This window comes from Oncorhynchus keta, chromosome 21 (genome assembly GCF_023373465.1).
Source record: "Oncorhynchus keta strain PuntledgeMale-10-30-2019 chromosome 21, Oket_V2, whole genome shotgun sequence".
Taxonomy (NCBI): Eukaryota; Metazoa; Chordata; class Actinopteri; order Salmoniformes; family Salmonidae; genus Oncorhynchus; species Oncorhynchus keta.
In genome coordinates, this window is record NC_068441.1 from 25,848,264 (window position 1) to 25,875,689 (window position 27,426).

The following is a 27,426-nucleotide window of genomic DNA, read 5'->3' on the forward strand; positions in this document are numbered from 1 at the left end:
GTCTGCTAAATGACTTAAATGTAAATGTAGAAAAGGAGAGACACATTGTGAGAAGGCCACATTTCCATGCAGCATTGAAATCCATCATTTTTAAGGGATTATCCAGTACTTGTGTATGCTTTTTAGCCAGTAGTTCTGAAGGTAGTGCTCAACACCCAAAAGTGGTCCCTGGTTACTACATCACATATGTGCAGATACAGTACCAGCCAAAAGTTTGGACACCTACTCATTCCTGGGTTTCTCTTGATTTTTACTGTTTTCTACATTGTGAAATAACACATATGGAATCATGAAGTAACCAAAAAAAGTGTTAAACCAAAACATATTTTATATTTGAGATACTTTAAAGTAGCCACCCTTTGCCTTGATGACAGCTGTACACACTATTGGCATTCTCTCAACCAGCTTCATGAGGTAGTCACCTGGAATGCATTTAAATTAACAGGTGTGTTGTTGTTGTAAGTTAATTTGTGGAATTTATTTCCTTCTTAATGCGTAGATCAGTTGTGTTGTGACAAGGTAGGGGTGGTATACAGAAGATGGGCCTATTTGGTAAAAGACCAAGTCCATATATGACAAGAACAGCTCAAATAAGAGAAATGACAGTCCATTATTACTTTAAACATGAAGTTCAGTCAATACAGAACATTTCAAAAACTTCCAAAGTATCTTCAAGTGCAGTCACAAAAACCATCAAGCGATATGATGAAACTGGCTCTCATGAGAACCGCCACAGGAAAGGAAGACCCGGAGTTACCTCTGCTGCAGAGGATAAGTTCATTAGAGTTATCAGCCTCAGATTGCAGCCCAAATAAAATGCTTCACAGAGTTCAAGTAACAGACACATCTCAACATCAACTGTTCAGAGGAGACTGCATGAGTCAGGACTTCATGATAGAATTTCTGCAAAGAAACCACGACTAAAGGACACCAATAAGAAGAAAAGACTTGCTTGGGCCAATAAACACAAGAAATGGACATTAGACTGGTGGACATCTGTCCTTTGGTCTAATGAGTTCAAATTTGAGATTTTTGGTTCCAACACACATTGTTTTTCTGAGCCGCTGAGTAGGTGAACGGATGATTTCCGCATGTGTGGTTCCCACAGTGAAGCATGGAGGAGGAGGTGTGATGGTGTGGGGGTGCTTTGCTGGTGACACTGTCGGTCATTTATTTAGAATTCAAGGCACACTTAACCAGCACGGCTACCACAGCATTCTGCAGTGAAACGCCATCCCATCTGGTTTGCGCTTAGTGGGACTATCAATTGTTTTTCAACAGGACAATGACCAAAAACACCTCCAGGCTGTATAAGGGCTATTTGACCAAGAAGGAGAGTCATGAGTGCTCCATCAGATGACATGGCCTTCACTATCACCCAAATGTCTTCACTATTATTCTACAATGTATAAAATAGTAAATATAAAGAAAAACCCTTGAATGAGTAGGTGTGTCCAAACTTTTGACTGGGACTGTATGTGCATCATGTCATTGCTCTCTCACTCTGCTGTGTGTGTGCATCTTGCTAGCTGTCACTCAGAATGTGAGTGGCTGAAGCTCATTGACTAGAACTCAAATTGCTAGGGGTCTGTCCCACATGGGGGAAAATGTAAGAAAAACAGAGCAGCACAGCTTCCAGAAAGTCGCTTTCAATCTAGGGATTTTGTGGTTAATTGAGGTAAAACAGTTCATAGATTATGCATGTATGAACTACACATCCAGCTCAAACTGGAAGGTTTAAGAAATACTTAGTAGTCGCCAAAAGGTCCTGAGCACGTCTTTAATGGACAAGAATATTCTATGCAACTAGTAATATGAAAAACAGTACAACCAACATTGCTTTCTCTATGGAGGGCATTTCCATTTTAAGCATAGGCCCATACTGTATCCATTAGAAACACTATGTTTTGGCAGCCAAGTCTCTCATATTCAAAATGTTCCAATGGAAAATAGAAGTAGTGTCTTCACACACACACACAGACAGAGAAGAAGAATTCCTGGAGACAGTCAGTCAGCAGGCAGGCCTTACCTTTAACTAGAGGCTCCAGGTCCTGTGATGAGGACTGTGAATCAGCCAGGGACGCCAGCCCTGTCATGGAGAAGTCAATCTTCTCCATCTTTACAGACACCAGCACCTGGGGCAGTATGTCCTCAATGGGCTCCTCCTTCACAGAGACCTGATGATCAGGGTCTACTTTCACAGTCTGTGTAGGACGGGGGCCCTCCTTCACAGTTTGGCTACGTAGAGGAGTGTCAGACAGTCTCTTTCTGCATGGAATAGGTTGCTGTGCTGGTGTGGCCTCTGTAGTGAGAGAAGTTGTGGAGGTGGTGGGCCCCTTTCGGAAAAAGTGATTGAAGATGGAGGCCTCCTTCTTGGGGGCCGTTGTCTGTCTAGGTTTTTTACACTTGACAGATGAGGCCGGGGCCTTCCGGGATATTGGAGGCGAGTCAAAATTAGCATTTGACAACTGCTGTCTGGGATAAGAACATCAGAGCTTTAGTGTAAATAGTCAATCAGTCACAGCAGAGGAACAAGAGGACAAAGCTGACAAATCCTCCAACTCGAAGTAGTCTGATAAAATTCATTCACAATTTCACACAAATATGTACAACAACCAAAAATCTCACACACACAGTGAAACAAAAACACTCACTAAAATGGCTAAACAAAAACAGTTGCATCTATTGAGGTGCAGGATTTCTTGGAGGTCTTGTGGCCCATTGGAAAGAGTAATGTGAGCCCCTTGACAGAAACTGCACATGTTCAATTATCTTGCACTTCCCTGCGAGCGAAAAAGACTGGGCCAGTTGGCCACAATCTTGGAAATGTGGAGAGCAAACAAATACAGCTGGTGCCTGGTAGCTGCAGAGCCATTATTGGGCCATAAAGTGGAATCAATGAGGTGTGCAATGCTCTGCTTTCCATATTGAAACCATTTTATGTCTTCGCTCTGAGCATTAGAGCAGGTCACAACACACTCCTGCACACAGGGCAGCCAGCACCCTCACAGCCCAGCCAGCACCCTCACAGCACACACCATGCGGAGCAGAAAAAGCCATAAATCCCCCACCAGGACTGCTCACAGTACCTTACCCCTTAGTTAAATATAATAGGGTTAGAGCCTTGGGCCAGTAACTAGTTCAAATCGCCAAGCCAACGAGATAAAATAAATTTGTCAATCTTGCCTTGAGCAAGGCACTTAACCCTAATTGCTCCCAGGTCGCAGTCAATAATGGCTGACCCCACTCTCCGGCATGGGATCAGGGGGAGTGGGATATGCAAAAGAATGAATGTCCATTTCACCACACACTGTCCAGGTTATAAGCACCCCTATTTGGCTTCAATCCAGAGACTACAGTGTGTGAGATAACCAGCAGGGTCAAGGACACATTTAGACACCATTCAGAAGCAGGGGAAAGCATACATTAACAATAAGCAGCAGTAGACTGGCCGTACAGACAATGCACAGACCAAATCAAAGACTGAATCAATTGAAGTAGGGAAGTGTTGAAACATAGCCTTTATAGTACCAAAGTAGGTCAAGTTGTTTACATCCTTTAGACAGGACTGTGTCATGGTGGTTAAATAACTGCTTGCTAACGTGTTATTTTAATGGGTGGTATCTTACATTTCTTTGAAGAATTCCTACATTTAGGCCTAGGCTAATGCAAAAGATTAATAGAGGCTGACAGTAAGGCTAAGTATTGACACACACATGTAAAGCTTTTTTCTAATTATGTCAGTTTTATCATGTACCCCATTAAAGCAAAAGCAGAAGCAGTATTGTTGTGTAAAAAGTAAGGGTTACAATATCAATTTTAGTGATACTGAGCCCAACATTACTTGGTAGCTATCAGATCAAAGTCAGATTTAGCAAAGTCCCATCCCTATTCAAAAGTAGAAATCCCTCTCCATACAAAGAACACAACATTGCCTGCTCCACCTAACCTCATTGATAGACAATCAAAATGCCAATACTGGATTATGAGAGTAGATTAAACAGCAGGCCACATAACAGGTAATGACTGCCTACTGTCTTCTAATCAGAGTTACATAATGGTGGCGGAAGGGATGGCTGCCGTTTTACGGGCTCCAAACCAACATCCAGAAGTGGCGCTTCTCGTGGCCGGAGACTTTACTGGAGGGAAACTTAAATCCGTGTTACCTAATATTTCTACCAGCATGTCACATGTGCAACCAGAGGGGGGGGAATAAAAATAAAAAATAATTTATTTGTATTTTTTTATAACTCTAGACCACCTTCACTCCACACACAGACACATACAAAGCTCAACCTCCATTTGGCAAATCTGACCATTATTCTATCCTCCTGATTCCTGCTTACAAGCAAAAACTAAAGCAGGAAGTACCAGTGACTCACTCAATACGGAAGTGGCCAGATGATGTGGATGCTACAGGACTGTTTTTGCTAGCACAGACTGGAATATGTTCCGGGCTTCATCCAACGGCACTGAGTAGTATACCACCTCAGTCGCCAGCTCCATCAATAAGTACATCGACGATGTTGTCCCCATATTGACTGTACGTACACATATCCCAAATGGAACCCAAGGATTACAGGCAACATCAGCGCCGAGCTAAAGGCTAGAGCTACCGCTTTCAAGGAGCGGGACACTAACCCGGATGCTTGTCAAAAATGCTGCTATGCCCTCAGACGAACCATCAAACAGACAAAGCATCAATACAGGACTAAGATTGAATCCTACTGTACTGGCTCCGATGCTCATCAGATGTGGCAGAGACAGAAAACTATTGAGCACGACAAAGGGACACTAAGCCGCAAGCTGAGTCGCAAGCCTACCAGATGAGCTAAATGCCATATATGCTCACTTCGAGGCAAGCAACACTGAAGCATGCATGAGAGCACCAACTGTTCTGGACGACTGTGATCACTCTCTCCGTAGCCGATGTGAGCAAGGCCTTTAAACAGATCAACATTCACAGAGCCACAGAGCCAGACGGGTTACCAGGATGTGTACTCAAAGCATGCGCAGACCAACTGGAAAGAGTCTTACTTGACTCTCCCTGACCAAGTCTGTAATACCTACATGTTTCAAACAGACCACCACAGTCCCTGTGCAAAAGATGGCGAAGAACCTGCCTAAATGATTACCGCCCGTAGCACTCACGTCGGTAGCCATGAAGTGCTTTGAAAAGCTGGTCATGGTTCACATCAACACCAGTACGCCGGAAACCCTAGACCCAGTTAAATTCGCACACCACCCCAACAGATCCACAGATTACGCCATCTCAAATTGCACTCCACACTGTCCGTTCCCACCTGGACAAAAGGACACCTATGTGAGAATGCTGTTCATTGAGTACAGCTCAGCATTCAACACCATAGTACAAAGCTCATCACTAAACTAATGATCCTGGGACTAAACATCTCCCTCTGCAACTGGATCCTTGATTTCTGACAGGCAGCCCCCAAGTGGTAAGGGTAGACAAAAACACATCTGCCACGCTGATCCTCAACACTGGGGCCCTTCAGTGGTGGGTGATTAGTCCCCTCCTGTAGTCCTTGTCCACCCACGACTGAGTGGCCAAGCACGACTCCAACACCATCATTAAGTTTGCTGACGACAGAAGTGGTAGGCCTGATCACCGACAACGATGAGACAGCCTATAGGGAGGTCAGAGACCTGACTGTGTGGTTTCAGGACAACAACCTCTCCCTCAAAGTGATCAAGACAAAGGAGCTGATCGTGGATTATAGGAAAAGGAGGGCCCAACAGTCCCCCATTAACATCGAAAGGGCTGAAGTGGACGGGGTCGAGAGTTCCACATCACCAACTAACTATCATGGTCCAAACACACCAAGACAGTCGTGAAGAGGGCACCTTAGGAGACAGAAAAGATTTGGCACGGGTCCCCAGATCGTCAAAAAGTCTACAGCTGCACCAGAGAGCATCCTGACCGGTTGCAACAGTGCCTGGTATGGCAACTGCTCGCCATCTGACCTTAAGTCGCTCCAGAGGGTAGTGCATGCGGCCCAGTACATCACTGGGGCCAAGCTTCCTGAAATCCAGGACCTATATACTAGGCGGCGTCAGACTGTTCTCTCTGCTACCGCATAGCACTTTGTACTGGAGCGCCAAGTATAGGATCAAAAGGCTCCTTAACAGCTTCTACCCCCAAGCCATAGGACTGCTGAACAATTAATCAAATGGCCACCCGGACAATTTACATTGACACCCACCCCTTAGTTTTTACACAGCTGCTACTCACTGTTTATTATCTATGCATAGTCACTTTACAAATTACCTTGACTAACCTTCACCCCCGCACATTGACTCGGTACCGGTACCCCCTGTATATAACCTTGTTATTGTTGTGTTATTTTCTTGTAGTAAAATACAAATCCAAAATGTACTTTATTTCATTTTCTTAACTTTTTCTTGAACTGCAATGTTGGTTTGATTTAAATCCCAGACCTTTTGTCCACTACATTTAAAACACCATCCAATACGAACATTGTAATTCTTCGGAAAACCGTTAGCTACACTTTTCAAAAGGTTGAAAGAGGCAGCACTTGAAAGATTCATCTGCCAAAGTATAGAACATTGAAGTTAATTAAACAAATATCTTCCCTTTGTGCCTGAAAACTGTTCATAGACGAAATGAATGTGCCTGTAATTAGAAGAGAGCGCCAATGAGTTCTGTGTTACTGGTACAGGGAGGAGGCAGTGACGAACACACACACTCTCGAGTTGGGCGATGTCAACCTTTGTCCTATTGTGATTATGTACCCATAAAACTTTGTGATATAGGATGTTATTGACCCCTACCGGCCAACCCCAGCAAAAATATTTGTATTGAAATACATTTTTAAAAACCAAGTACTAAAACGACCGCCTACAGCACAAAATCAAATGCTACAACTTGACGAATCATGATGTTACAATGTTAATGAAAGCATAGCAGGGCTCCAGGCTGCAACCATTTTGTTGCATTTTGTGACCCTTTTACTTCAAATCAAATCAAATCAAATGTATTTATATAGCCCTTCGTACATCAGCTGATATCTCAAAGTGCTGTACAGAAACCCAGCCTAAAACCCCAAACAGTAAGCAATGCAGGTGTAGAAGCACGGTGGCTAGGAAAAACTCCCTAGAAAGGCCAAAACCTAGGAAGAAACCTAGAGAGGAACCAGGCTGTGGGGTGGCCAGTCCTCTTGTGGCTGTGCCGGGTGGAGATTATAACAGAACATGACCAAGATGTTCAAATGTTCATAAATGACCAGCATGGTCAAAATAATAATAGGGCAGAACAGTTGAAACTGGAGCAGCAGCACGGGCTGTTTCTAATTGGTTGCATCAATGTGAGCGGCATATTCTACATGGTCACTTCACTCAAAACGTCTTGTTTTTTTAAAAAAGAGGCCTCATGAAAGTCTGTGCCTGCCCCTTGAGGATAGCGGTTTCGCTGGGGCCTGTTGCTGTGTCTAGCGAGCCACTCCCCTCTTTCCCGGTGAAAAACATTATCCGGGAGAATAAAGGTGTTCTGATTGTATAGCATTTTAAAATCCATTTGCTGGTAAAACACAGCTTTCTGTATGTACAGTGCAGTCGGAAAGTAGCAACGCTCCCATCCAACCTGACAGAGCTCGAGAGGATCTGCAGAAAAGAATGAGACAAACTACCCAAATACAGGTGTGCCAAGCTTGCCCTACCCAAGACTCTAAGCTGTAATTGCTATCAAAGCTGCTTCAACAAAGTACTGAGTAAAGGGTCTGGCGTTCAAAAAGTTGAAGTCAGAAGTTTACATACACCTTAGCCAAATACATTTAAACTCAGTTTCACAATTCCTGACATTTAATCCTTGTAAAGATACCCTGTCTTAGGTCAGTTAGGATCACCACTTTATTTTAAGAATGTAAAATGTCAGAATAATAGAAATAATTATTCATTTCAGCTTTTATTTCTTTCATCACATTCCCCGTGGGTCAGAAGTTTACATGCACTCAGTATTTGGTAGCATTGCCTTTAAATTGTGGGTCAAACGTTTCAGGTAGCCTTCCACAAGCGTCCCACAATAAGTTGGGTGAATGTTGGCCCATTCCTCCTGACAGAGCTGGTGTAACTGAGTCAGGTTTGTAGACCTCCTTGCTTGCACACGCTTTTCAGTTCTGCTTACAAATTTTCTATGGGATTGAGTTCAGGACTTTGTGATAGCCACTCCAATACCTTGACTTTGTTGTCCTTAAGCCATTTCGTCACAACTTTGGAATTATGCATGGGGTCATTGTTCCTTTGGAAGACCCATTTGCGACCAAGCATTTAACTTCCTGACTGATGTCTTGAGATGTTGCTTCAATATATCCACATTATTTTCCTACCTCGTGATGCCATCTATTTTGTGAAGTGCACGAGTCCCTCCTGCAGCAAAGCACCCCCACAACATGATGCTGCCACACCTGTGCTTCACGGTTGGGATGGTGTTCTTCGGCTTGCAAGCCTCCCCCTTTTTCCTCCAAACATAACGATGGTCATTATGGCCAAACGGTTTCATTTTTGTTTCATCAGACCAGAGGACATTTCTCCAAAAGGTACCATATTTGTCCCCATGTGAAGTTGCAAACCGTAGTCTGGCTTTTTTTATGGCGGTTTTGGAGCCGTGGATTCTTCCTTAATGAGCGGCCATTCAGGTTATGTCGATATAGGACTCGTTTAACTGTGGATAGAGATACTTTTGCACCTGTTTCCTCCAGCATCTTCACAAGGTCCTTTGCTGTTGTTCTGGGATTGATTTGCACTTTTTGCACCAAAGTACATTCACCTCTAGGAGATAGAACGCATCCCCTTCATGAGTAGTATGACGGCTGCGTGGTCCAAATGGTGTTTATACTTGCGTAATATTGTTGTACAGATGAACGTGGTACCTTCAGGCATTTGGAAATTGCTCCCAAGGATGAACCAGACTTGTGGTGGTCCACAATTTTTTTCTGAGGTCTTTGCTGATTTCTTTTGATATTCCCATGTCAAGCAAAGAGGGAATGAGTTTAAAGGTAGGCCTTGAAAAACATCCACAGGTACACCTCCAATTCACTCAAATGATGTCAATTAGCCTGTCAGACTCAACCTAACTGTTTGTAAACTTCCGACTTCAACTGTATGTAAATGTGATAGTTTCGCATTTTTTATACATTTGCAAAAATTTCAAAATTTTGCTTTGTCATTATGGGGTAGTGTGTGTAGATTGATGAGGGAAAAAAATCTATTCAGTCAATTTTAAAATAAGGCTATAATGTAACAAAATGTGGAAAAAGTCAAAGGGGTCTAAATAACTTAAATGCACTGTATACATGTGCTCAATAGCAACGATTTTACAACCAAATCAAATGTATTTGTCACATACACAAGGTTAGCAGATGTTAATGCGAGTAGCGAAATGCTTGTGCTTCTAGTTCCGACAATGCAATAACCAACGAGTAATCTAACCTAACAATTCCAAAACTACTGCCTTATACACACAAGTGTAAAGGGATAAAGAATATGTACATAAAGATACGAATGAGTGATGTTACAGAACGGCATAGGCAAGATGCAGTAGATGGTATCGAGTACAGTATATACATATGAGATTAGTAATGTAGGGTATGTAAACAAAGTGGCATAAAGTGTCTTGTGATACATGTATTACATAAATATGCAGTAGATGATAAATGTATATACTGTACTCTGAGATGAGTAATGTAGGGTATAAACATTATATTAATTAGCATTGTTTAAAGTGGCTAGTGATATATTTTCCATCAATTCCCATTATTAAAGTGGCTGGAGTTGAGTCAGTGTGTTGGCAGCAGCCACTCAATGTTAGTGGTGGCTGTTTAACAGTCTGATGGCCTTGAGATAAACAGCTTCTATCAGTCTCTCTGTCCCTGCTTTGATGCACCTGTACTGACCTCGCCTTCTGGATGATAGCGGGGTGAACAGGCAGTGGCTTGGGTGGTTGTTGTCCTTGATGATCTTTATGGCCTTCCTGTGATGTCGGGTGGTGTAGGCGTTCTGGAGGGCAGGTAGTTTGCCCCCAGTGATGCATTGTGCAGACCTCACTACCCTCTGGAGAGCCTTACGGTTGTGGGCGGAGCAGTTGCCGTACCAGGCGGTGATACAGCCCGACAGGATGCTCTCGATTGTGCATCTGTAGAAGTTTGTGAGTGCTTTTGGTGACAAGCAAAATTTCTTCAGCCTCCTGAGGTTTTATTTGATTTATTTTACTAGGCAAGTCAGTTAAGAACAAATTCTTATTTTCAATGACGGCCTAGGAACAGTGGGTTAACTGCCTGTACAGGGGCAGAACGACAGATTTGTACCTTGTCAGCTCTGGGATTCGAACTTGCAACCTTTCGGTTACTAGTCCAACGTTACTAGTTTGTCCGTGATGTCTACTGTCCCATCAATGTGGATAGGGGGGTGCTCCCTCTGCTGTTTCCTGAAGTCCACAATCATCTCCTTTGTTTTGTTGGTGTTGAGTGTGAGGTTATTTTCCTGACACCACACTCCGAGGGCCCTCACCTCCTCCCCGTAGGCCATCTCGTCGTTGTTGGTAATCAAGCCTACCACTGTAGTGTCGTCTGCAAACTTGATGATTGAGTTGGAGGCGTGCGTGGCCACGCAGTCGTGGGTGAACAGGGAGTACAGGAGAGGGCTCAGAACGTACCCTTGTGGGGCCCCAGTGTTGAGGATCAGCGGGGTGGAGATGTTACCTACCCTCACTACCTGGGGTCGGCCCGTCAGGAAGTCCAGTACCCAGTTGCACAGGGCGGGGTCGAGACCCAGGGTCTCGAGCTTGATGAAGAGTTGAGGTTACTATGGTGTTAAATGCTGAGCTGTAGTCGATGAACAGCATTCTCACATAGGTATTCCTCTTGTCCAGGTGGGTTAGGGCAGTGTGCAGTGTGGTTGAGATTGCGTCGTCTGTTGACTTATCTGGGCGGTAAGCAAATTGGAGTGGGTCTAGGGTATCAGGTAAGGTGGAGGTGATATGGTCCTTGACTAGTCCTCAAAGGATATTAGAGGTGGATTTGAGATAAGATGCGCACAAAACGATTATGTGCATTGCCCATTGTGATAGCATAGGCCTCATTGAGCGGTAGGCTACAACTGCAATGTTTTTTTGGACATTACATTTACTGTTAGATTAATACATGTTACTAGCAGTGGATATTATATTTAGAGTTAGCGATCCAGATATGTTGAGTTTCCATTTACTCAGGTGATGAATTAGTACCAAAAAAAATTGAATCTGATTTTAATGCACATACAGTAAAGATGCAGGCAAATTCATCCCTATTGAAAAAACAATGCATGACAATCACTGGATTAGGTGCTCATCCAAATATCTGGATTTAAAAAATGGATTTAGGTGGTAAGCGTGGCAGGGGGCATGGCAATGGGCCAGGTCGGCCCATCTGAATTTGAGAGAGAATTTGTGGAGGACCCCCTCATCTTGGTGATGCATACATTTTGAATTCTTTTAGCAAATGTTGCGCAACTCTAGACATTTAGCCATGGAGGCGAGAGAAAATGTTGCAGTTTTAAAGCCAATTTCCTGCAATTCTATGCATTTTGCTATGGCTAATGTCCATCTAGCTTTTATTTTGGTGATTGTTAGTTCCAAGATTATAACATTATCTACTATCTATTCTACATACTTTATATCTGATTTTAGTCATTCAAGTTTACAGTGAAAGCATTTTTCCATCCGAAAATATACAGTACCAGTCAAACGTTGACACACCTACTCATTCAAGGGTTTTTCTTTATTTTACTATTTTCTACATTGTAGAATAATAGTGAAGACATATGAACTATGAAATAAAACATATGGAATCATGTAGTAACCAAAGTGTTCAATCAAAATATATTTTATATATTTGAGATTCTTCAAGGTAGCCACCCTTTGCCTTGAAGACAGCGTTGCACACTCGCTATTCTCTCAACCAGTGTCATGAGGTAGTCACCTGGAATGCATTTCAATTAACAGGCGTGTCTTGTTAAAAGTTTGTGGAATGCGGCCAGAAAGGAAGACCCAGAGTTACCTTTGCTGCAGAAGATAACTCGAATGAACTTAACTGCAACTCAGATTGAAGCCCAAGTAAATTCTTCACAGAGTTCAAGTAACACACATCTCAACATCAACTATTCAGAGAAGACTGCGTGAATCAGGCCTTCATGGTCGAATTGCTGCAAAGAAACCACTACTAAAGGACACCAATAAGAAGACGACACTTGCAAGGGCCAAAAAACACAAGTAATGAACTGATGGAAATCTGTTCTTTGTTCTGATGAGTCCAAATTTGAGATTTTTGGTTCTAACCGCTGTGTCTTTGTGAGATTTTTATTTTTTTATTTTACCTTTATTTAACCAGGCAAGTCAGTTAAGAACATATTCTTATTTTCAATGACGGCCTGGGAACAGTGGGTTAACTGCCTGTTCAGGGGCAGAACAACAGATTTGTACCTTGTCAGCTCGGGGGTTTGAACTCGCAACCTTCCGGTTACTAGTCCAACGCTCTAACCACTAGGCTACGCTGCAGAGTAGGTGAATGGATGATCTCCGCATGTGTGGTTCCCACCGTGAAGTATGAAGGTGGTGGTGTGATGGTGCTTTGCTGGTGACACTGTCTGTGATTTATTTAGAATTCAAAGAACACTTAACCAGCATGGCTACCACAGCATTCTACAGCGATCCAATTATTTTAAGTCCTGTGCCATTATTTTAGTTTAGATGATTTTATAGTAAGAACAATAAAATTGAACTTACCTGAATAAAATAGAAAGGATATTTTTCCCATTACAGTGACTGCACATATGAAATGGAAATGTTGACAAATTTTAGGCTAACTGTAAGCCGCCCTGTACAATCAATGAACCAACAGCATCATCTAGGGATATACGTTCTCTCCCAGATCATGGCTAGAAATGCTGGAGTGTAGCATAAGGTAACAAGTCCATTCAGTAAGCATTATAACAGTCCACATTCAAATGCCATTACTTGAATTTGTTTAATTGTGGAGCATAGGCTACACCAATTATGTACCAGACATCTTAACCCTCCTGTTGTGTTCGTTTCATGTTAATTAATTCTGTGTTCCCGGTCCAAAATGACCGCCCCATTATAGCGGATTATAAATCCATAATAATACATATTATCACCTAATGTGTTTGATCTTTTTATCAACCTAAGTTTGTGAACATTACAAGTTTTGAACTTCTATTTGCTATTTATGACCTGTAGGCCTCATTGACCTGAGCTCATACAACTCATTTGAGTTTTAAAAAAGCATAATGTATGGATTATTTGACTATAACAAATACTCAAGATGAAACATATTGTGCTATTTATCACAGACTACTTTGTGTCAAAGTTTAACAAGGACTCTCTCCTCCTCACCAGTGTCATGATCAAAGATATGATCAAGAGCATCACATACAGTATATCGTATGGTCATTGTGCTGCCACAGAATAAATTGTGAGCAAGGCCTCAAAAAAGCTTTATATACCAGAGCTGCGAGAAAAGTTCTATATATTATTAATGTTATGATTGCTTGTGAGAATCCCAACAGGTGTGGTTCCTATGGGGGAAAGTTTCCCATGGGGGTTGCCATGGAAGCCAAGAAGGGGAGTGAGGTGTGTGTGTGGTCAAACACACATGCATGTGGGGGTCTGGGAGAGGAAGTGTGTACATCTGATGAATGAGCATGTGCCTGAACTCAATTTTATACACTAATTGTAGTCTCACCCATTCTTTCTATTGACCGGTCATTTTTGACCGGGAACACCACAGGTGTACAAAGGTTAACTAAAATATCAAAATGTATTTTGTGTGTTCAAATGCCCTATGTGGACAAAGTCATGAAACCTTATGACAATCAGATTAAATTAACTACATTTTTCAGAGCGAAGACTTGTAAATCAGTCCAATTAGACCAGAACACAGCAGGAGAGTTAAATCAGTTGTGTTTGATGTTTTTCTGCCATGCGTAATATACAATACACAGCCTACCGCATAACAGCACAATCATAATTTACATTTGTTTTTTGGGGGGCGGGCTCATAAGCCTATGCATATGATCTGATTTCCATATGCAAGTTTTGAATTAATCATAACCTTAGAAAGCGCTGTCCATTTCATTGTATTAGGCTTTGAAACATCCACAATAACCATGTTATACACTGTTTCAACCTGCTGTCAAACTTATTTCTTCAAATTGACCATCACAGTGAAGTAAGTTTTAAAAGTATGTTTGATGTCATTTCGATTACATTTGCATTGATGTCAGAGTGGTTTGAGGGACAAGAGAGCCCTGAGAACAAGGGGCAAGATTCACAAAACCTTCTTAAGAAATGTCTTCTTAACTGCCATTGTTTCTTTAACTATAGACTTAAGAAAGTTAAGCAAAGTTGCTATTCCTCAAAAAAGTTATTGAACATTCTCGTGCCATTTCTTATGTTTCTCATTATGCAAAAAGTTAAGAAATTAGATTCTTGAAAAATAAAGTTATTGGAAATGTTCTTAAAATCCAAGATAGCTAAAACCCTGGTCTTAAACTCAGGGCAGAGAGAGAGAAAAGTTAAAAGCAATTGAAAATGTTTGTATTGATTATTTTAAACCCAAGAACATGTTTTAGCACATTTCCAACTGAGATTACTGTTCTAACATGATTGCCATTGTTAGCTAGCTAAATCGGTTGCCTAGAAACAAACATCTTAAGTAGATATTCGTAAGAAACTCATTAAGGTATTTTTGAGGAATTGCACTTACGAACTATCTTATGAACTCTTTTTTTCTTCTTAAGCAGCTTCTAAAGTATTTGCGCATGAAGTGTTTTGTGAATCTGGGCCCAGGTCATTTGGACCTGATGACTGTAAGTTCGGTACTAAAAAACATCCCCAACAACAACATGGAGTGGAGATGCAATCTACTGCAGAGATAGTCTGCAGAGTTCTGTCATGCTATACAGGTCTCTGCCCAAAGAGTTTGAGCTCCTACATTTAAAAATCCACCATTCTAGAAATAAGTCTAACTGTTGCCGCTTGTTATAGACACCCCTCAGCCCCCAGCTGTGCCCTGGACACCATATGTGAATTAATTGCCCCCCATCTACCTTCAGAGTTCATACTGTTAGGTGACCTAAACTGGGATATCCTTAACACACCGCCATCCCACAATCCAAGCTAGATGTCCTCCTTATCACACAAATTATCAAGGAACCTACCAGGTACAACACTAAATCCGTAAATGCGGGCACCCTCATAGATATCATCCTGACCAACATGCCCTGTAAATACACCTCTGCTGTCATCAACCAGGATCTCAGCAATCACTGCCACATTGCCTGCATGCGTAATGGGTCCGCTGTCAAAAGACCACCCCTAAAACACTTAAGAGAGCAGGCCTTTATAATCGACCTGGCACGGGTATCCTGGAAAGATATTGACCTCATTCCATCAGTAGAGTTAACCTGGTTATTCTTTAAAAGTGCTTTCCTAACCATCTTAAATAAGCATGCCCCATTAAAAAAAAGGTAGGACTAAGAACAAATATAGATAGCCCTTGCTTCACTCCAGACTCGACTGCCCTTGACCAGCACAAAAACATCCTGTGACGTACTGCATTCGCATCAAATAGCCCCCGCGATATGCAACTTTTCAAGGAAGTTGGGAACCAATATACACAGGCAGTGAGGAAGGCAAAGGCTAGATTTTTGAAAGAGAAATTTGCATCCTGTAGCACAAACTCCAAAAAATTCTGTGACACTAAAGTCCATGCAGAATAAGAGCACCTCCTCCTAGCTGCCCACTGCACTGAGGCTAGGTAACACCGTCACCACAGATAAACCCACGATAATGGAGAATTTCAATAAGCATTTTTCTACAGCTTGCCATGCTTTCCACCTGGCTACCCCTACCCCGGTCAACAGCTCTGCACCCCCCGCAGCAACTTGCCCAAGCCTCCCCCACTTCTCCTTCACCTAAATCCAGATAGCTGATGTTATGAAAGAGCTGCAACATCTGGACCCCGAAAAATGAGCCGGGATAGACAATCTTGAGCCTCTCTTTCTAAAATTATCCACCGCAATTGTTACAACCCCTATTACTAGCCTGTTCAACCTTTCGTATCGTCTGAGATCCCTAAAGATTGGAACACTCTAGACCCAAACTGTTACATACCAATATCTATCTTTGCCTTCCTGTGAACCATATGCTGTAGATGTCCCTGTTGTTCTAAGGTCTTCAAAAGTCAAGTTAAACAGATCACCGACCATTTCGAATCCCACCGTACCTTCTCCACTATGCAACGTGGTTTCCGAACTGGTCATGGATGCACCTCAGCCACGCTCAAGGTCCTAAACGATATCATAACTGCCATCGATAAGAGACCAAACTGTGCAGCCGTATTCATCGACTTGGCCAAGGCTTTCGACTCTGTCAATCACCACATTCATTCTTTCCTTCCAGTTCTCTACTGCCAGTGATTGGAACAAATTGGGAGAAAAAAAATTAAAAAATAAAATCACTGAAGCCTTATAACTCCCTCACTAAATTTAAACATTAATTGCACCTGTTTTTTGCTCCATTGCACCCCAGTATCTCTACTTGCACATTAAACTTCCACACATCTATCACTCGTGTTAATGCTAAATTGTAATTATTTCGCCACTGTGGCCTATTTATTGGCTTACCTTTCTAATCTTACAACATTTGCACACCCTGTATATACATTTTTCTGTTGTGTTAATGACTGTTTGTTTATCCCATGTGTAACTGTGTTGTTGGTTGTGTCGCACTGCTTTGCTTTATCTTGGCCAGGTCGCAGTTGTAAAGGAGAACTTGTTCTCAACTGGCCTACCTGGTTAAATAAAGGTGAAATAAAACAAATAAACAGCTTCGATCTCCAGGCCATCGAACTGTTAAACAGTCACCACTAGCCTGCCTCCGTCCAGTACCATGCCCTGAACCTTAGAGACTTCTCCCCTATGTACATAGTCATTCAACACTGGTCACATTAATAATGTTTACATACTGTTTCTCCCACTTTATATGTACAGTATATACTGTATTCTAGTCATGGCTCATCCCATACAACTTGAGTGTGTGTGTGTGTGTGTGTGTATTGTTTAGTTTCTTTTGCTATGTATAACTGCACTGTTGGAGCTAGAAACAAGCATTTCACTGCAAATCTGTGTACATGACCAATAAACTTTGATTTGATGACGGAGCAGTGACAGCCCGTTCCTCATCAGACTGTCTTACCGTAGTGAGTTTGTTTCTATCAGCCCATGATGTATAACCGGTCTACCATCTTCAGAACTGGATAATAATTGCTTTATTTGCCTAAAATAATAATAAATAATATTGAAGACTTTTTTTATGGGCAGAGGCAACACATTCCACTCTGAAGCTCAAGCATACAAGAAAGTACCTTTCCAGCATTACTCCTGAAACTGTATAAACACAAATTAGCAACACCTGATCTGGTGCTGTGATTGTGTGCATCCCTAACCTGAGGAAAGTAATCAGTTAGATATCTGGGTGCAGGACCATAAATACTCCTGTAAACCAAACCCAGACTACTCTGCGAAACCCTCAACAAGCAGCCAGTAGAGTTCCTGAACGAAGCTCATTTCTATGTGAGTATGTGGACTCACCTTCAATACCACAGTGATCAGCTTATTCTGGGCTAAATTCAGCTTACCCTTCAGCAACTTAGATAAGCCCCCAAACCAGGAACTAGCGTAGTCAAAATGGCATTGAATGAGGGCAGTGGCTAGCACTCTACTGGAGACCTTATCAAGCAGATTGGACTTTCTAAGCAAAAATGTAGTCCTTGCATTAACCTTCCCTAGCACTTTAGTGGCCATGCTCACACCTCCCAGGTTTCCATCAAGGATGCATCCCAGGTAGCTAAGAGGTTTTAGTAGTTAACACCTTACCCCCTAACTCCACTCTGATTTCACAGGAACATCATAAAGCTGTGATTGAGAATAGCCTAAGCTATAGACGTTCATTCTTATTTTTGAAAACGGCAACTTTAGGACAACATCTTCTTAGGCTAGAATATTTGATAAATAAGCTACTGTTTATAATTTGAACTTGTCTTAAAGCTTATGATAGGCCTAGTAGGTAGTGTTGTTCAAAAATAACTAATCATTTGCAAACTGCACAACTCTTTTTACTGACTTGAGAGTCATGATGTTTTACTGAGTGACGCTAGGTTATTGGCCATTTGGTTTTAAACCTCACATGGAGGGATTTACCCGGATCGCGTGAATAATTTATTTCCTAATAAGCTTAACTTCATTAAACTTGGCATTTGATTTTTTTAAAGGCAATTGATAATGTTGGTTCTCTCTTATTATTAGTCCCCTGGCTACCTTACCTTTTTTTTAGGCCTTTCAAACAACTGAGATAGAACTTCATTACATTCATTGTTTGATTAGAAGAAAGCCATGCATAAAACAATGAAAGCGTAGCCTATGAGCCCATAGTCAGATTCATAGCCTATCAAATGGAGAGACGGTAATAGAGGCTAAGTTTTTTAAAAACAGCTAGTGTCCGTTACAAAAAGAAAAGTCCATGCATCTGACAGAGAGCAAAAAACGATATTTTCTGACTGGACTTTTTGCGCTGCTTTGGTTGAATTCTCCATTCTGTCTGGCCTACATCCCACTATTGCATTCTGTATTGGAGGTCTACCGATTATGATTTTTCAACAACGATACCGATACCGATTATTGGATGCCCAAAAAAGCTGATACCGATTAATCTGTCGATTTTTTAAAAACTTTTATTATTTGTAATAATGACAATTACAACCATACTGAATTAACACTTATTTTAACTTAACATAAATCATCAAAATCAATTTAGCCTCAAATAAATAATGAAACATGTTCAATTTGGTTTAAATAATGCAAAAACAAAGTGGAGAAGAAAGTAATATGTGCCATGTAAAAATGTGTGTCATATAAAATATGTGCCATGTAAAAAGCTAACGTTTAACCTCTTGCTCCTACCTGACACGCAGGCGTCCCATCTAGACATCTGGAAATGCAAATGTGCTACGCTAAATGCTAATAGCACTCGTTAAAACTCAAACGTTCATTAAAATACACATGCAGGGTATTGAATTAAAGCTACACTCGTTGTGAATCCAGGCAACAAGTCAGATTTTTAAAATGCTTTTCGGTGAAAGCATGAGAAGCTATTATCTGATAGCATGTAACACCCCAAAAGACCCGCAGGGGACGTAAACAAAATAATTAGCATAGTCGGCACTACACAAAACGCACAAATAAAATATAAAACATTCATTCATTTGACCATCTTCTTTGTTGGCACTCCTAGATGTCCCATAAACATCACTATTGGGTCTTTTTTTTTCCGATTAAATCGGTCCATATATAGCCTAGATATCGATCTATGAAGACTGTGTGATCAACGAAAAAAATAGCGTTTTATAACGTAACGTCATTTTTTAAAATTAAAAAAGTTGACGATAAACTTTCACAAAACACTTCGAAACACTTTTGTAATGCAACTTTAGGTATTAGTAAACGTTAATAAGCGATCAAATTGATCACGAGGCGATGTATATTCTATAGCTGTACGTCTGGAAATAATGTCCGGGTAAATCTCAACCAAAATATCCGGTCGGAGACCGGAAGAACTGCGCTGCCTTGTTTCTGTTTGACCAAGTAACAAATCGTAGGCAAATGACAAGACTGTTGACATCGTGTGGAAGCTGTAGGTATATTGCAACCTCGGCCCCATTTAATGTGGTTCACGTTTAACAATTGGTTGAAGTGGCGCATGGATATATTTTCCCATTTTCAGTGATCAGATTTTCCTGCACTTTTCGATGAAACGCACGTTCTGTTATAGTCACAGCCGTGATTTAACCAGTTTTATAAATGTCTGAGTGTTTTCTATCCACACATACTAATCATATGCATATACTATATTCCTGGCATGAGTAGCAGGGCGCTGAAATGTTGCGCGATTTTTAACAGAATGTTCAAAAAAGTAGGGGGTAGGAGTAACAGGTTAAGTTCCTTGCTCAGAACATGAGAACATATGAAAGTTGATGGTTCCTTTTAACATGAGACTTCAATATTCCAAGATAAAAGGTTTTAGGTTGTAGTTAATATAGTATTTATAGGACTATAAAACAGTATTTATAGGACGTTTGAAACAGTATTAGCGCACACCCAGCTAACTAGCTAGCCATTTCACATTGGTTACACCAGCCATTAGGCTGATAGGCTTGAAGTCATAAACATCGCTGTGCTTGCGAAGAGCTGCTGGCAAAACGCACGAAAGTGCTGTTTGAATGAATGATTACGGTCCTGCTGCTGCAGTCAGACTGCTCTACCAAATCAGACTTAATTATAACATAATAACACACAGACATACGAGCCTTTGGTAATTAATATGATTGAATCCGGAAACTATAATTAAAAAAAAAAAAAAAAGTTTATTATTTCAGTGAAATACGGAACCGTACGGTATTTTATCTAAAGGGTGGCATCCCTAAGTCTAAATATTCTTGTTACATTGCACAACCTTCAATGTATGTCATAATTACGTAAAATTCTGGAAAATTAGTTCACAATGAGCCAGGCAGCCCAAACTGTTGCATATACCCTGATTCTGCGTGCAATGAACGAAAGAGAAATTACAATTTCACCTGGTTAATATTGCCTGCTAAACTGGATCAGTAGTTATAACTAGTGATTATGATTGCTTGTTTTTTTAAAGATAAGTTTAATGCTAGCTAGCAATTTACCTTGACTTCTACTGCATTTGCGTAACAGGCAGGCTACTCGTGGAGTGCAATGGTTAGAGCGTTGGACTAGTTAACTGTGCGGTTGCAAGACTGTGTCCCCTGAGCTGACAAGGTGAAAATCTCTCGTTCTGCCCCTGAACAAGGCAGTTAACCCACAGTTCCTAGGCAGTCATTGAAAATAAGAATGTGTTCTTAACTGACTTGCCTAGTTTATGAAAACTTGAAATCAGCCCTAATTAATAGGTCGACCTCTATTCTGTATACAACATACTTACTGAATGAGGCTATAAAAATAGGAATAGGTAAAGTATCAGAATGTCACATGTGCTGCCCTGCAAGATGTTCTTTACTGCGTGGCGCCAGTCAAGTTCAAATAGGCCAAACCATCGTCTGTCACATCACGATGTCATCACCATCAATGACAGCTGTCGATAGATGATGCTGTCCTAATATTGCCCAACCCCTAACACACACAATGTACCCCTATGGCCTCTGGGGAAGAGCAAGGAGACGGAGGACACTGTAGAGTTGTAATTTTCCCCCACGAGGTGCGCTTTGGCATGGGTTGAGCCCAGGCAGAAGAGGATGAGTTGGAGATGATCTAAGCCCACATGACAGTTTGATCTGATTGCATGCCTGATTTACTATTCAGATGCAGGCCAGTTCCATTGTGAATAACAGGGAGGAATGCAGAGCCATGGATTTAGAGAAGGCATGAATCACCCAGTTCCCAGAGGAAAGGGCATCCTGATAGTTACTAGGAAACCTGCTCCCTAAACACAACATCTATATAGGGAGGGAAATACATTACCATAAAGGCCAAAGTAAAGTATTTCATGCTGCTTGCTTTTTTGTTGTCAATTAATTTACATACTGTAACACTATGCAACTGTCACATAAAGTGGTAGAAAAATGCTATTAACAGTGGGTGTTAGATTCATGAGCTGACAAATAGCATGGCCAGGCGAAGCCTCCAGAGGTAGTTTATCATTCCTTCCACTTTATCCTCTAGTATAATCATTCTAAAATTACACAATTTAATTGCATTCCCAAACATCAGAACAAAACTTATAAAGCCAGTACACAAAACAGCACTCTTTGAATGTATACACTGAGTATACCAAACAGTAGGAACACCTTCCTAATATTGAGTCGACATTCCCTCAGAACAGCCTCAATTAGTAGGGGCATGGACTCTACAAGGTGTTGAAAGTGTTCCACGGCCATTCTGGGCTCATGTTGACTCCAAAGCTTCCCACTGTCGTGTCAAGTTGGCTGAATGTCTTTTGGGTGGTGGACCATTCTTGATACACATGGGAAACTGTTAAGCGTGAAAACCCCCAGCAGTTTTTGACACAAACCAGTGCGCCTGGCACCCATTACCATAAATCTTGTGCCTTGCCCATTCACCCTCAATGTCACACATACACAATCCATGTCTCAATGCTTAAAAATCCTTCTTTAACCTGTCTCCTCCCCTTCATCTACACTAAGTCGATTTAACAAGTGACATCATTAAGGGATCATAGCTTTTACCTACAGTGCATTCAGAAAGTATTCAGACCCCTTCCCCACATTTTGTTACGTTACAGCCTTATTCTAAAATGGATAACATTATTTTTTCCCCTCTTCAATCTACACACAGTGATGACTAAGCCAAAAAGTAAATGGGACGGAATACTTTCCGAATGCACTGTAGATTCACCTGGTCAGTCTAGGTCTTGGAGAGAGCAGGTGTCTTAATGTTTTGCATACTCGGTGCATAATACACATGCATTTGAAACTAATACACACTTTTCAAAGAATGTTTTAAATCTTAGGTGGTCTTTTTCAACTGAGAAATAAACTAATGAAACCTGCCAGTTGGGTTATGGTATCAGGCATAGATTTCACCTTGAGACACTGAGCATGGTGGCCTTTTCAAAATACAAAGTGTTGTGGTTTCTCTATTATGAATTGGCAGTTTGTCTATGGTATCGGTAAGCACACTTATCAAGGCTCAGTTGAGCTACATATATTATTATATTATTATATTATGTTGCCTGAATAGATGCTTCAAGATATAGGCTAGATACATGATGGATTTCTTCTCAATTTCTCTGTTTTTCTACCAGCATATCATGTGAGTATTTAATACACAATAGGTACCTTGCAGATTTAAAGTTTGTGACCAGGTCATCCAGTATCCGGTTGTTTCTTAGGTCTTGTTCTGTTGTAGGCTAAAATAGAGAAAAATACATGCTTGTCTGATTTTGACATGTTCAAGCTACCTAAACAGATTACATTTGAAAGATAGTTTTATTGTCATGATGCAGTGCCACCATGCATCATACTTACTGAATTGCATACTGGACATTGTAATTTGTAGGACAGAAACTTTCTTATGCACAAAGAGCAGACTGTAATGAGAAATTCACATAATCAGGTGTGGATACAATATTGTTATGAGACAATTGTTATCTTCTATAGCCTACACCTGACGGTACAGCTATATCATTGTTTTGAAAATGAATGGATAGGTTATGTCTAGTGACGACAAAATCTGGATAACTTACAGTTGTGAGAGCATTTGGTCATCATTGCGATACTCAGGAATTCGAAACAAATGGGACATCGGAGAATGGTATCAACATTCTGCATTGCAGAAATAATATCGTCAGTATGATAGTTACTTGGTGAGCATCACATTAACAAACCTCTTTTAGTAACGCGTTGCTAAAGGCATCTACACTGACATTATTGTTATATACACTGCTGGGCTAAATAGCTAGCTTTTTTGTTTGCTAACTAACGTTAGCTGTATGCATGTTTAAAAAGCCAAAACAATAAAAGTACGTTAGCTAGCTATAGTAACTGGCTGACGCATATGCTATATTCGCTTGCTAACATGGGTTTATATTATTTTGTTAAGCTATTTTGAGAAAATAGTTAACGTTAGCTAGCTAACTAACTAGTGTTAGCTTGTCAAGGTGGGAGTTGTTTTGAACAACCACTTACTTTGAGGCAAGTCAGATTTGGTGGTAAATCAGCTTCATTCAAATTGGCCATGATGACAGTTCTTGATAAGCAGTAGTTCGTTTCTTACAGTTTTGATTCGCTAAACCAAAAGTGAGAAAATAATTCAGAAACTCTGACGTTAGCTATGTATAATCGCGCGTAGATTTATTTTCGTACCAAATGCACACTTCCGGGAAGATGACGTGTCCTTCTTCTATGGTATAATGGCGTTCGCAACAATTAAATGTGCATTCCGCCACTTAATGTGCGGGTGTATAATAAGGATCACAAGAAAGGAAAACATTTAGGTAAAAATAAATAAAATAATCATACAAACTACCAAAAAATAAATTAACTAAACAAAATCAACCTGCATTTCTGTAAAAACATTCTAATCAGTTCCCAACACAGGCTCAGAAGCATCCTGTGAGGGCGGGACATTTCCTAACTACAAAAGTTCTTGTAGTGCTCCTGCCATTAAGTCTTGGAGCCCTAAAAATGTACCGGCTGCAGATATGACACCCAGCTTCTTGGACTTCTGAGACACTTGTGTTGTACCATTAATCACTGTCGCTATCAATGCCACAAAATCAACCTTCTCCACAATAAGTGTACCCAGGTCACCCAATTTACTTAAAACACTAGAAACAGGTTGCATTGCATCCATTGCCATATCTTTAAACACGGTTGCCTCTTTGACTTTCTCCATCGCCTCCACATAGGAGATTCGCTGCGCAGCCCTGATCCTTGACACCTTCGACCTCCGTCACCCTAACAGGGCACTCGAGGAAGTCCGGAGTATGTTCCCCACCACTGTTGCAACATTTTCCATTCACATATTATTCAGCATCATACTTCTCCCGTCTGCAAACATTTGACACGTGAACATATCCTTCACAATTTCCCCACTGTAGTAGTTACAGTTGAAGTCGAAAGTTTACATACACCTTAGCCAAAGACATTTAATCCTAGTAAAAATCCCTTGTCTTAGGTCAGTTAAGATCACCACTTTATTTTAAGAATGTGAAATGTCAGAATAATAGTAAAGAGAATTATTTATTTCAGCTTTTATTTCTTTCATCACATTCCCAGTCTGTCAGAAGTTTACATACACTCAATTAGTATTTGGTAGCATTGCCATTAAATTGTTTAACTTGGGTCAAACGTTTCAGGAAGCCTTCCACAAGCGTCCCACAATAAGTTGGGTGAATGTTGGGCCATTCTTCCTGACAGAGCTGATGTAACTGAGTCAGGTTTGTAGGCCTCCTTGCTCGCACACACTTTTTAAGTTCCGCCCACAAAGTATCTATGGGGTTTAGGTCAGGGCTTTGTGATGTCCACTCCAATACCTTGACTTTGTTGCCCTTAAGCCATTTTGCAACAACTTTTGGGGTCATTGTCCATTTGGAAGGACCCATTTGCCACCAAGCTTTAACTTCCTGATTGATGTCTTGCTTCAATATATCCACAATTTTCCTACCTGATGATGCCATCTATTTTGCACCCCCACAACATGAGGCTAACACCCCCATGCTTCACGGTTGGGATGGTGTTCTTCGGCTTGCAAGCCTCCCACTTTTTCCTCCAAACATAACGATGGTCATTATGGCAAAACAGTTCCATTTTTGTTTAATCAGATCAGAGGACATTTCTCCAAAAAGTATGATCTTTGTCTCCATGTGCAGTTGCAAACCATCGTCTGGCTTTTTTATGACGGATTTGGAGCAGTGGCTTCTTCCTTGCTGAGTGGCCTTTCAGGTTAGGTCGATGTAGGACTCGTTTTACTGTGGCTATAGATACTTTGGAACCTGTTTCCTCCAGAATCTTCAGAAGGTCCTTTGCTGTTGTTCTGAGATTGATTTTAACATTTCACACCAGAGTACGTTCACCTCTAGGAGACAGAGTGTGTTTCTTTCCTGAGTGGTATGATGGCTGCGTGGTCCCATGGTGTTTATACTTGCGTACTATTGTTTGTACAGATGAACGTGGTACCTTCAAGCTTTTGGAAATTGCTCCCAAGGTTGAACCAGACTTGTGGAGGTCTACCATTTTTTTTCTGAGGTCTTGGATGATTTCTTTAGATGTCCCCATGAGGCACTGAGTTTGAAGGTAGGCCTTGAAATACATCCACAGGTACACCTCCAATTGACTCAAATTATGTCAATTAGCCTATCAGAAACTTCTAAAGCCATGATGTAATTTTCTGTAATTTTCCAAGCTGTTTAAAGGCACAGTCAACTTAGTGTATGTAATGCATGACTTGTCACCGGGAATTGAAAATAAAACTGTAAATATATGAATAATTACCACACAAAACATTTTCTGATAGTGATTTATTGATACAAGTGGCGATGGCTGGCAGTCAACCATGTAACCTCTCACTCTCAATCTGAGCCATTCAGTGTGATTGTTTATATATGTAGCTAGTGAGCTAAGCTGTAGCATCAGCAATGTGTTTCAAAAGGAGACAACTCACAAATGCGGAAATTCTGGAGACTTTTTAAAATTCTGACAATGAGTCTGAGTATGAAAGTCAGGATCAGATTCTGATAGTGACAGGGAGGAGCTGGCCCCCAACCTTGTAGCCATTGAGAATCCTGAATCTGAGGACAACTTGTCCATTGACAAAGTCCCAGGTCCCTTTTGAAGATGCTGGTGGTGATGGAGGCAGACAAACAGTGGATGAAGTACAGTAGTTTTGTGGTAGCTAGAAGGCCGCCAGCCATTTCACCCCTCCTGGCCCTGCTGTTTGCTTTGATGAGTCCCAGTCTGGGGTGCAACACCCCTTGCCATTTCCATCTGAGGCAGAGTGCTTCAAGTTGTTTCTGACAGAGGAGCTGGTGGGAGACACAGTAGAGGAGACCAAATACTATGCCTTGGAACTACAGGAGAAGAGAGAGCCAGCAGTGTGTGGGGGGGGGGAGTCAATATATTTCCTCCAAAAGGCACAGGTTTGGGGTCAAGTTCTTTGTTATGTGCGACGTGAAGACAGTATTTGTCCAGAACATTATAGTTTACCCAGGGTCCAACATTGAGGGGCTTGGGGTGTCCTGTTCCGTGGTGATGACCATGCTGGCTCCTCATCTCAGCAAGGGACACACTTTGTATGTGGACAATTGTTACAGCAGTCCCACACTCTTCCAGCATCTGCTCTTCAACAGCACAGGGGCCTGTGGCACAGTCAGGTTGAACAGGAAGGGAATGCCAGCATTCGGATGCAGGAAGATGCAGAGAGGGGAGGTGGAGTTCAAGGAGATCTGACAACAGCTGGCAGTAAAGTGACAAGATATTTTTCCATCTCATCGACACTGCTGCCCTCACCGTCAACTAACAGGTGAGATGATTACTGAACACGGTATTTTTGTAATTGGATGTACAGTTCACATGCAAATCATATACAGTTCCATTATGCAATTATAGTGACAATATCTCACCACCTACCCACTGCCTCATCATCCTCTCCCTTCCCTCATCCTCCCCACTCCCTCATAGGTAAAGTAATGACCGACCAAAAGTACAGAGAGATCCGCATGAGAGAGCTGCTGGAGGAGCACCACACCCCTCGGCGCCCATCCACTGGGGGCCGTCCTGCTGCAGACAATCCCCA

The 27,426-nt window shown here is 41.4% G+C and overlaps 1 protein-coding gene across 5 annotated transcripts in view; it reads right to left on the reverse strand.

Moving 5' to 3' along the window:
* Positions 1–24,040, reverse strand: part of LOC118400338 (E3 ubiquitin-protein ligase RAD18-like) — a 107,723-nt gene extending 83,683 nt beyond the window's left edge. For 4 of the 5 annotated variants that reach the window (XR_004828999.2, XM_035797056.2, XM_052473576.1 and 1 more), the window contains exons 1-5: positions 23,820–24,039; positions 23,378–23,456; positions 23,160–23,221; positions 22,971–23,041; positions 2,030–2,475 (exon numbers count right to left, since the gene is read on the reverse strand). Coding sequence is in view for 4 of the 5 variants with exons in the window: in XM_035797056.2 (XP_035652949.1) it covers positions 2,030–2,475; positions 22,971–23,041; positions 23,160–23,221; positions 23,378–23,456; positions 23,820–23,870 (709 nt within the window). In the remaining variant the exon portion in view is untranslated. Of the gene's footprint in view, positions 1–2,029; positions 2,476–22,970; positions 23,042–23,159; positions 23,222–23,377; positions 23,457–23,819 lie in introns of all 5 variants that reach the window. The other variant, XM_035797057.2, reaches the window with a different exon arrangement.
* Positions 24,041–27,426: the final 3,386 nt, after the last annotated feature.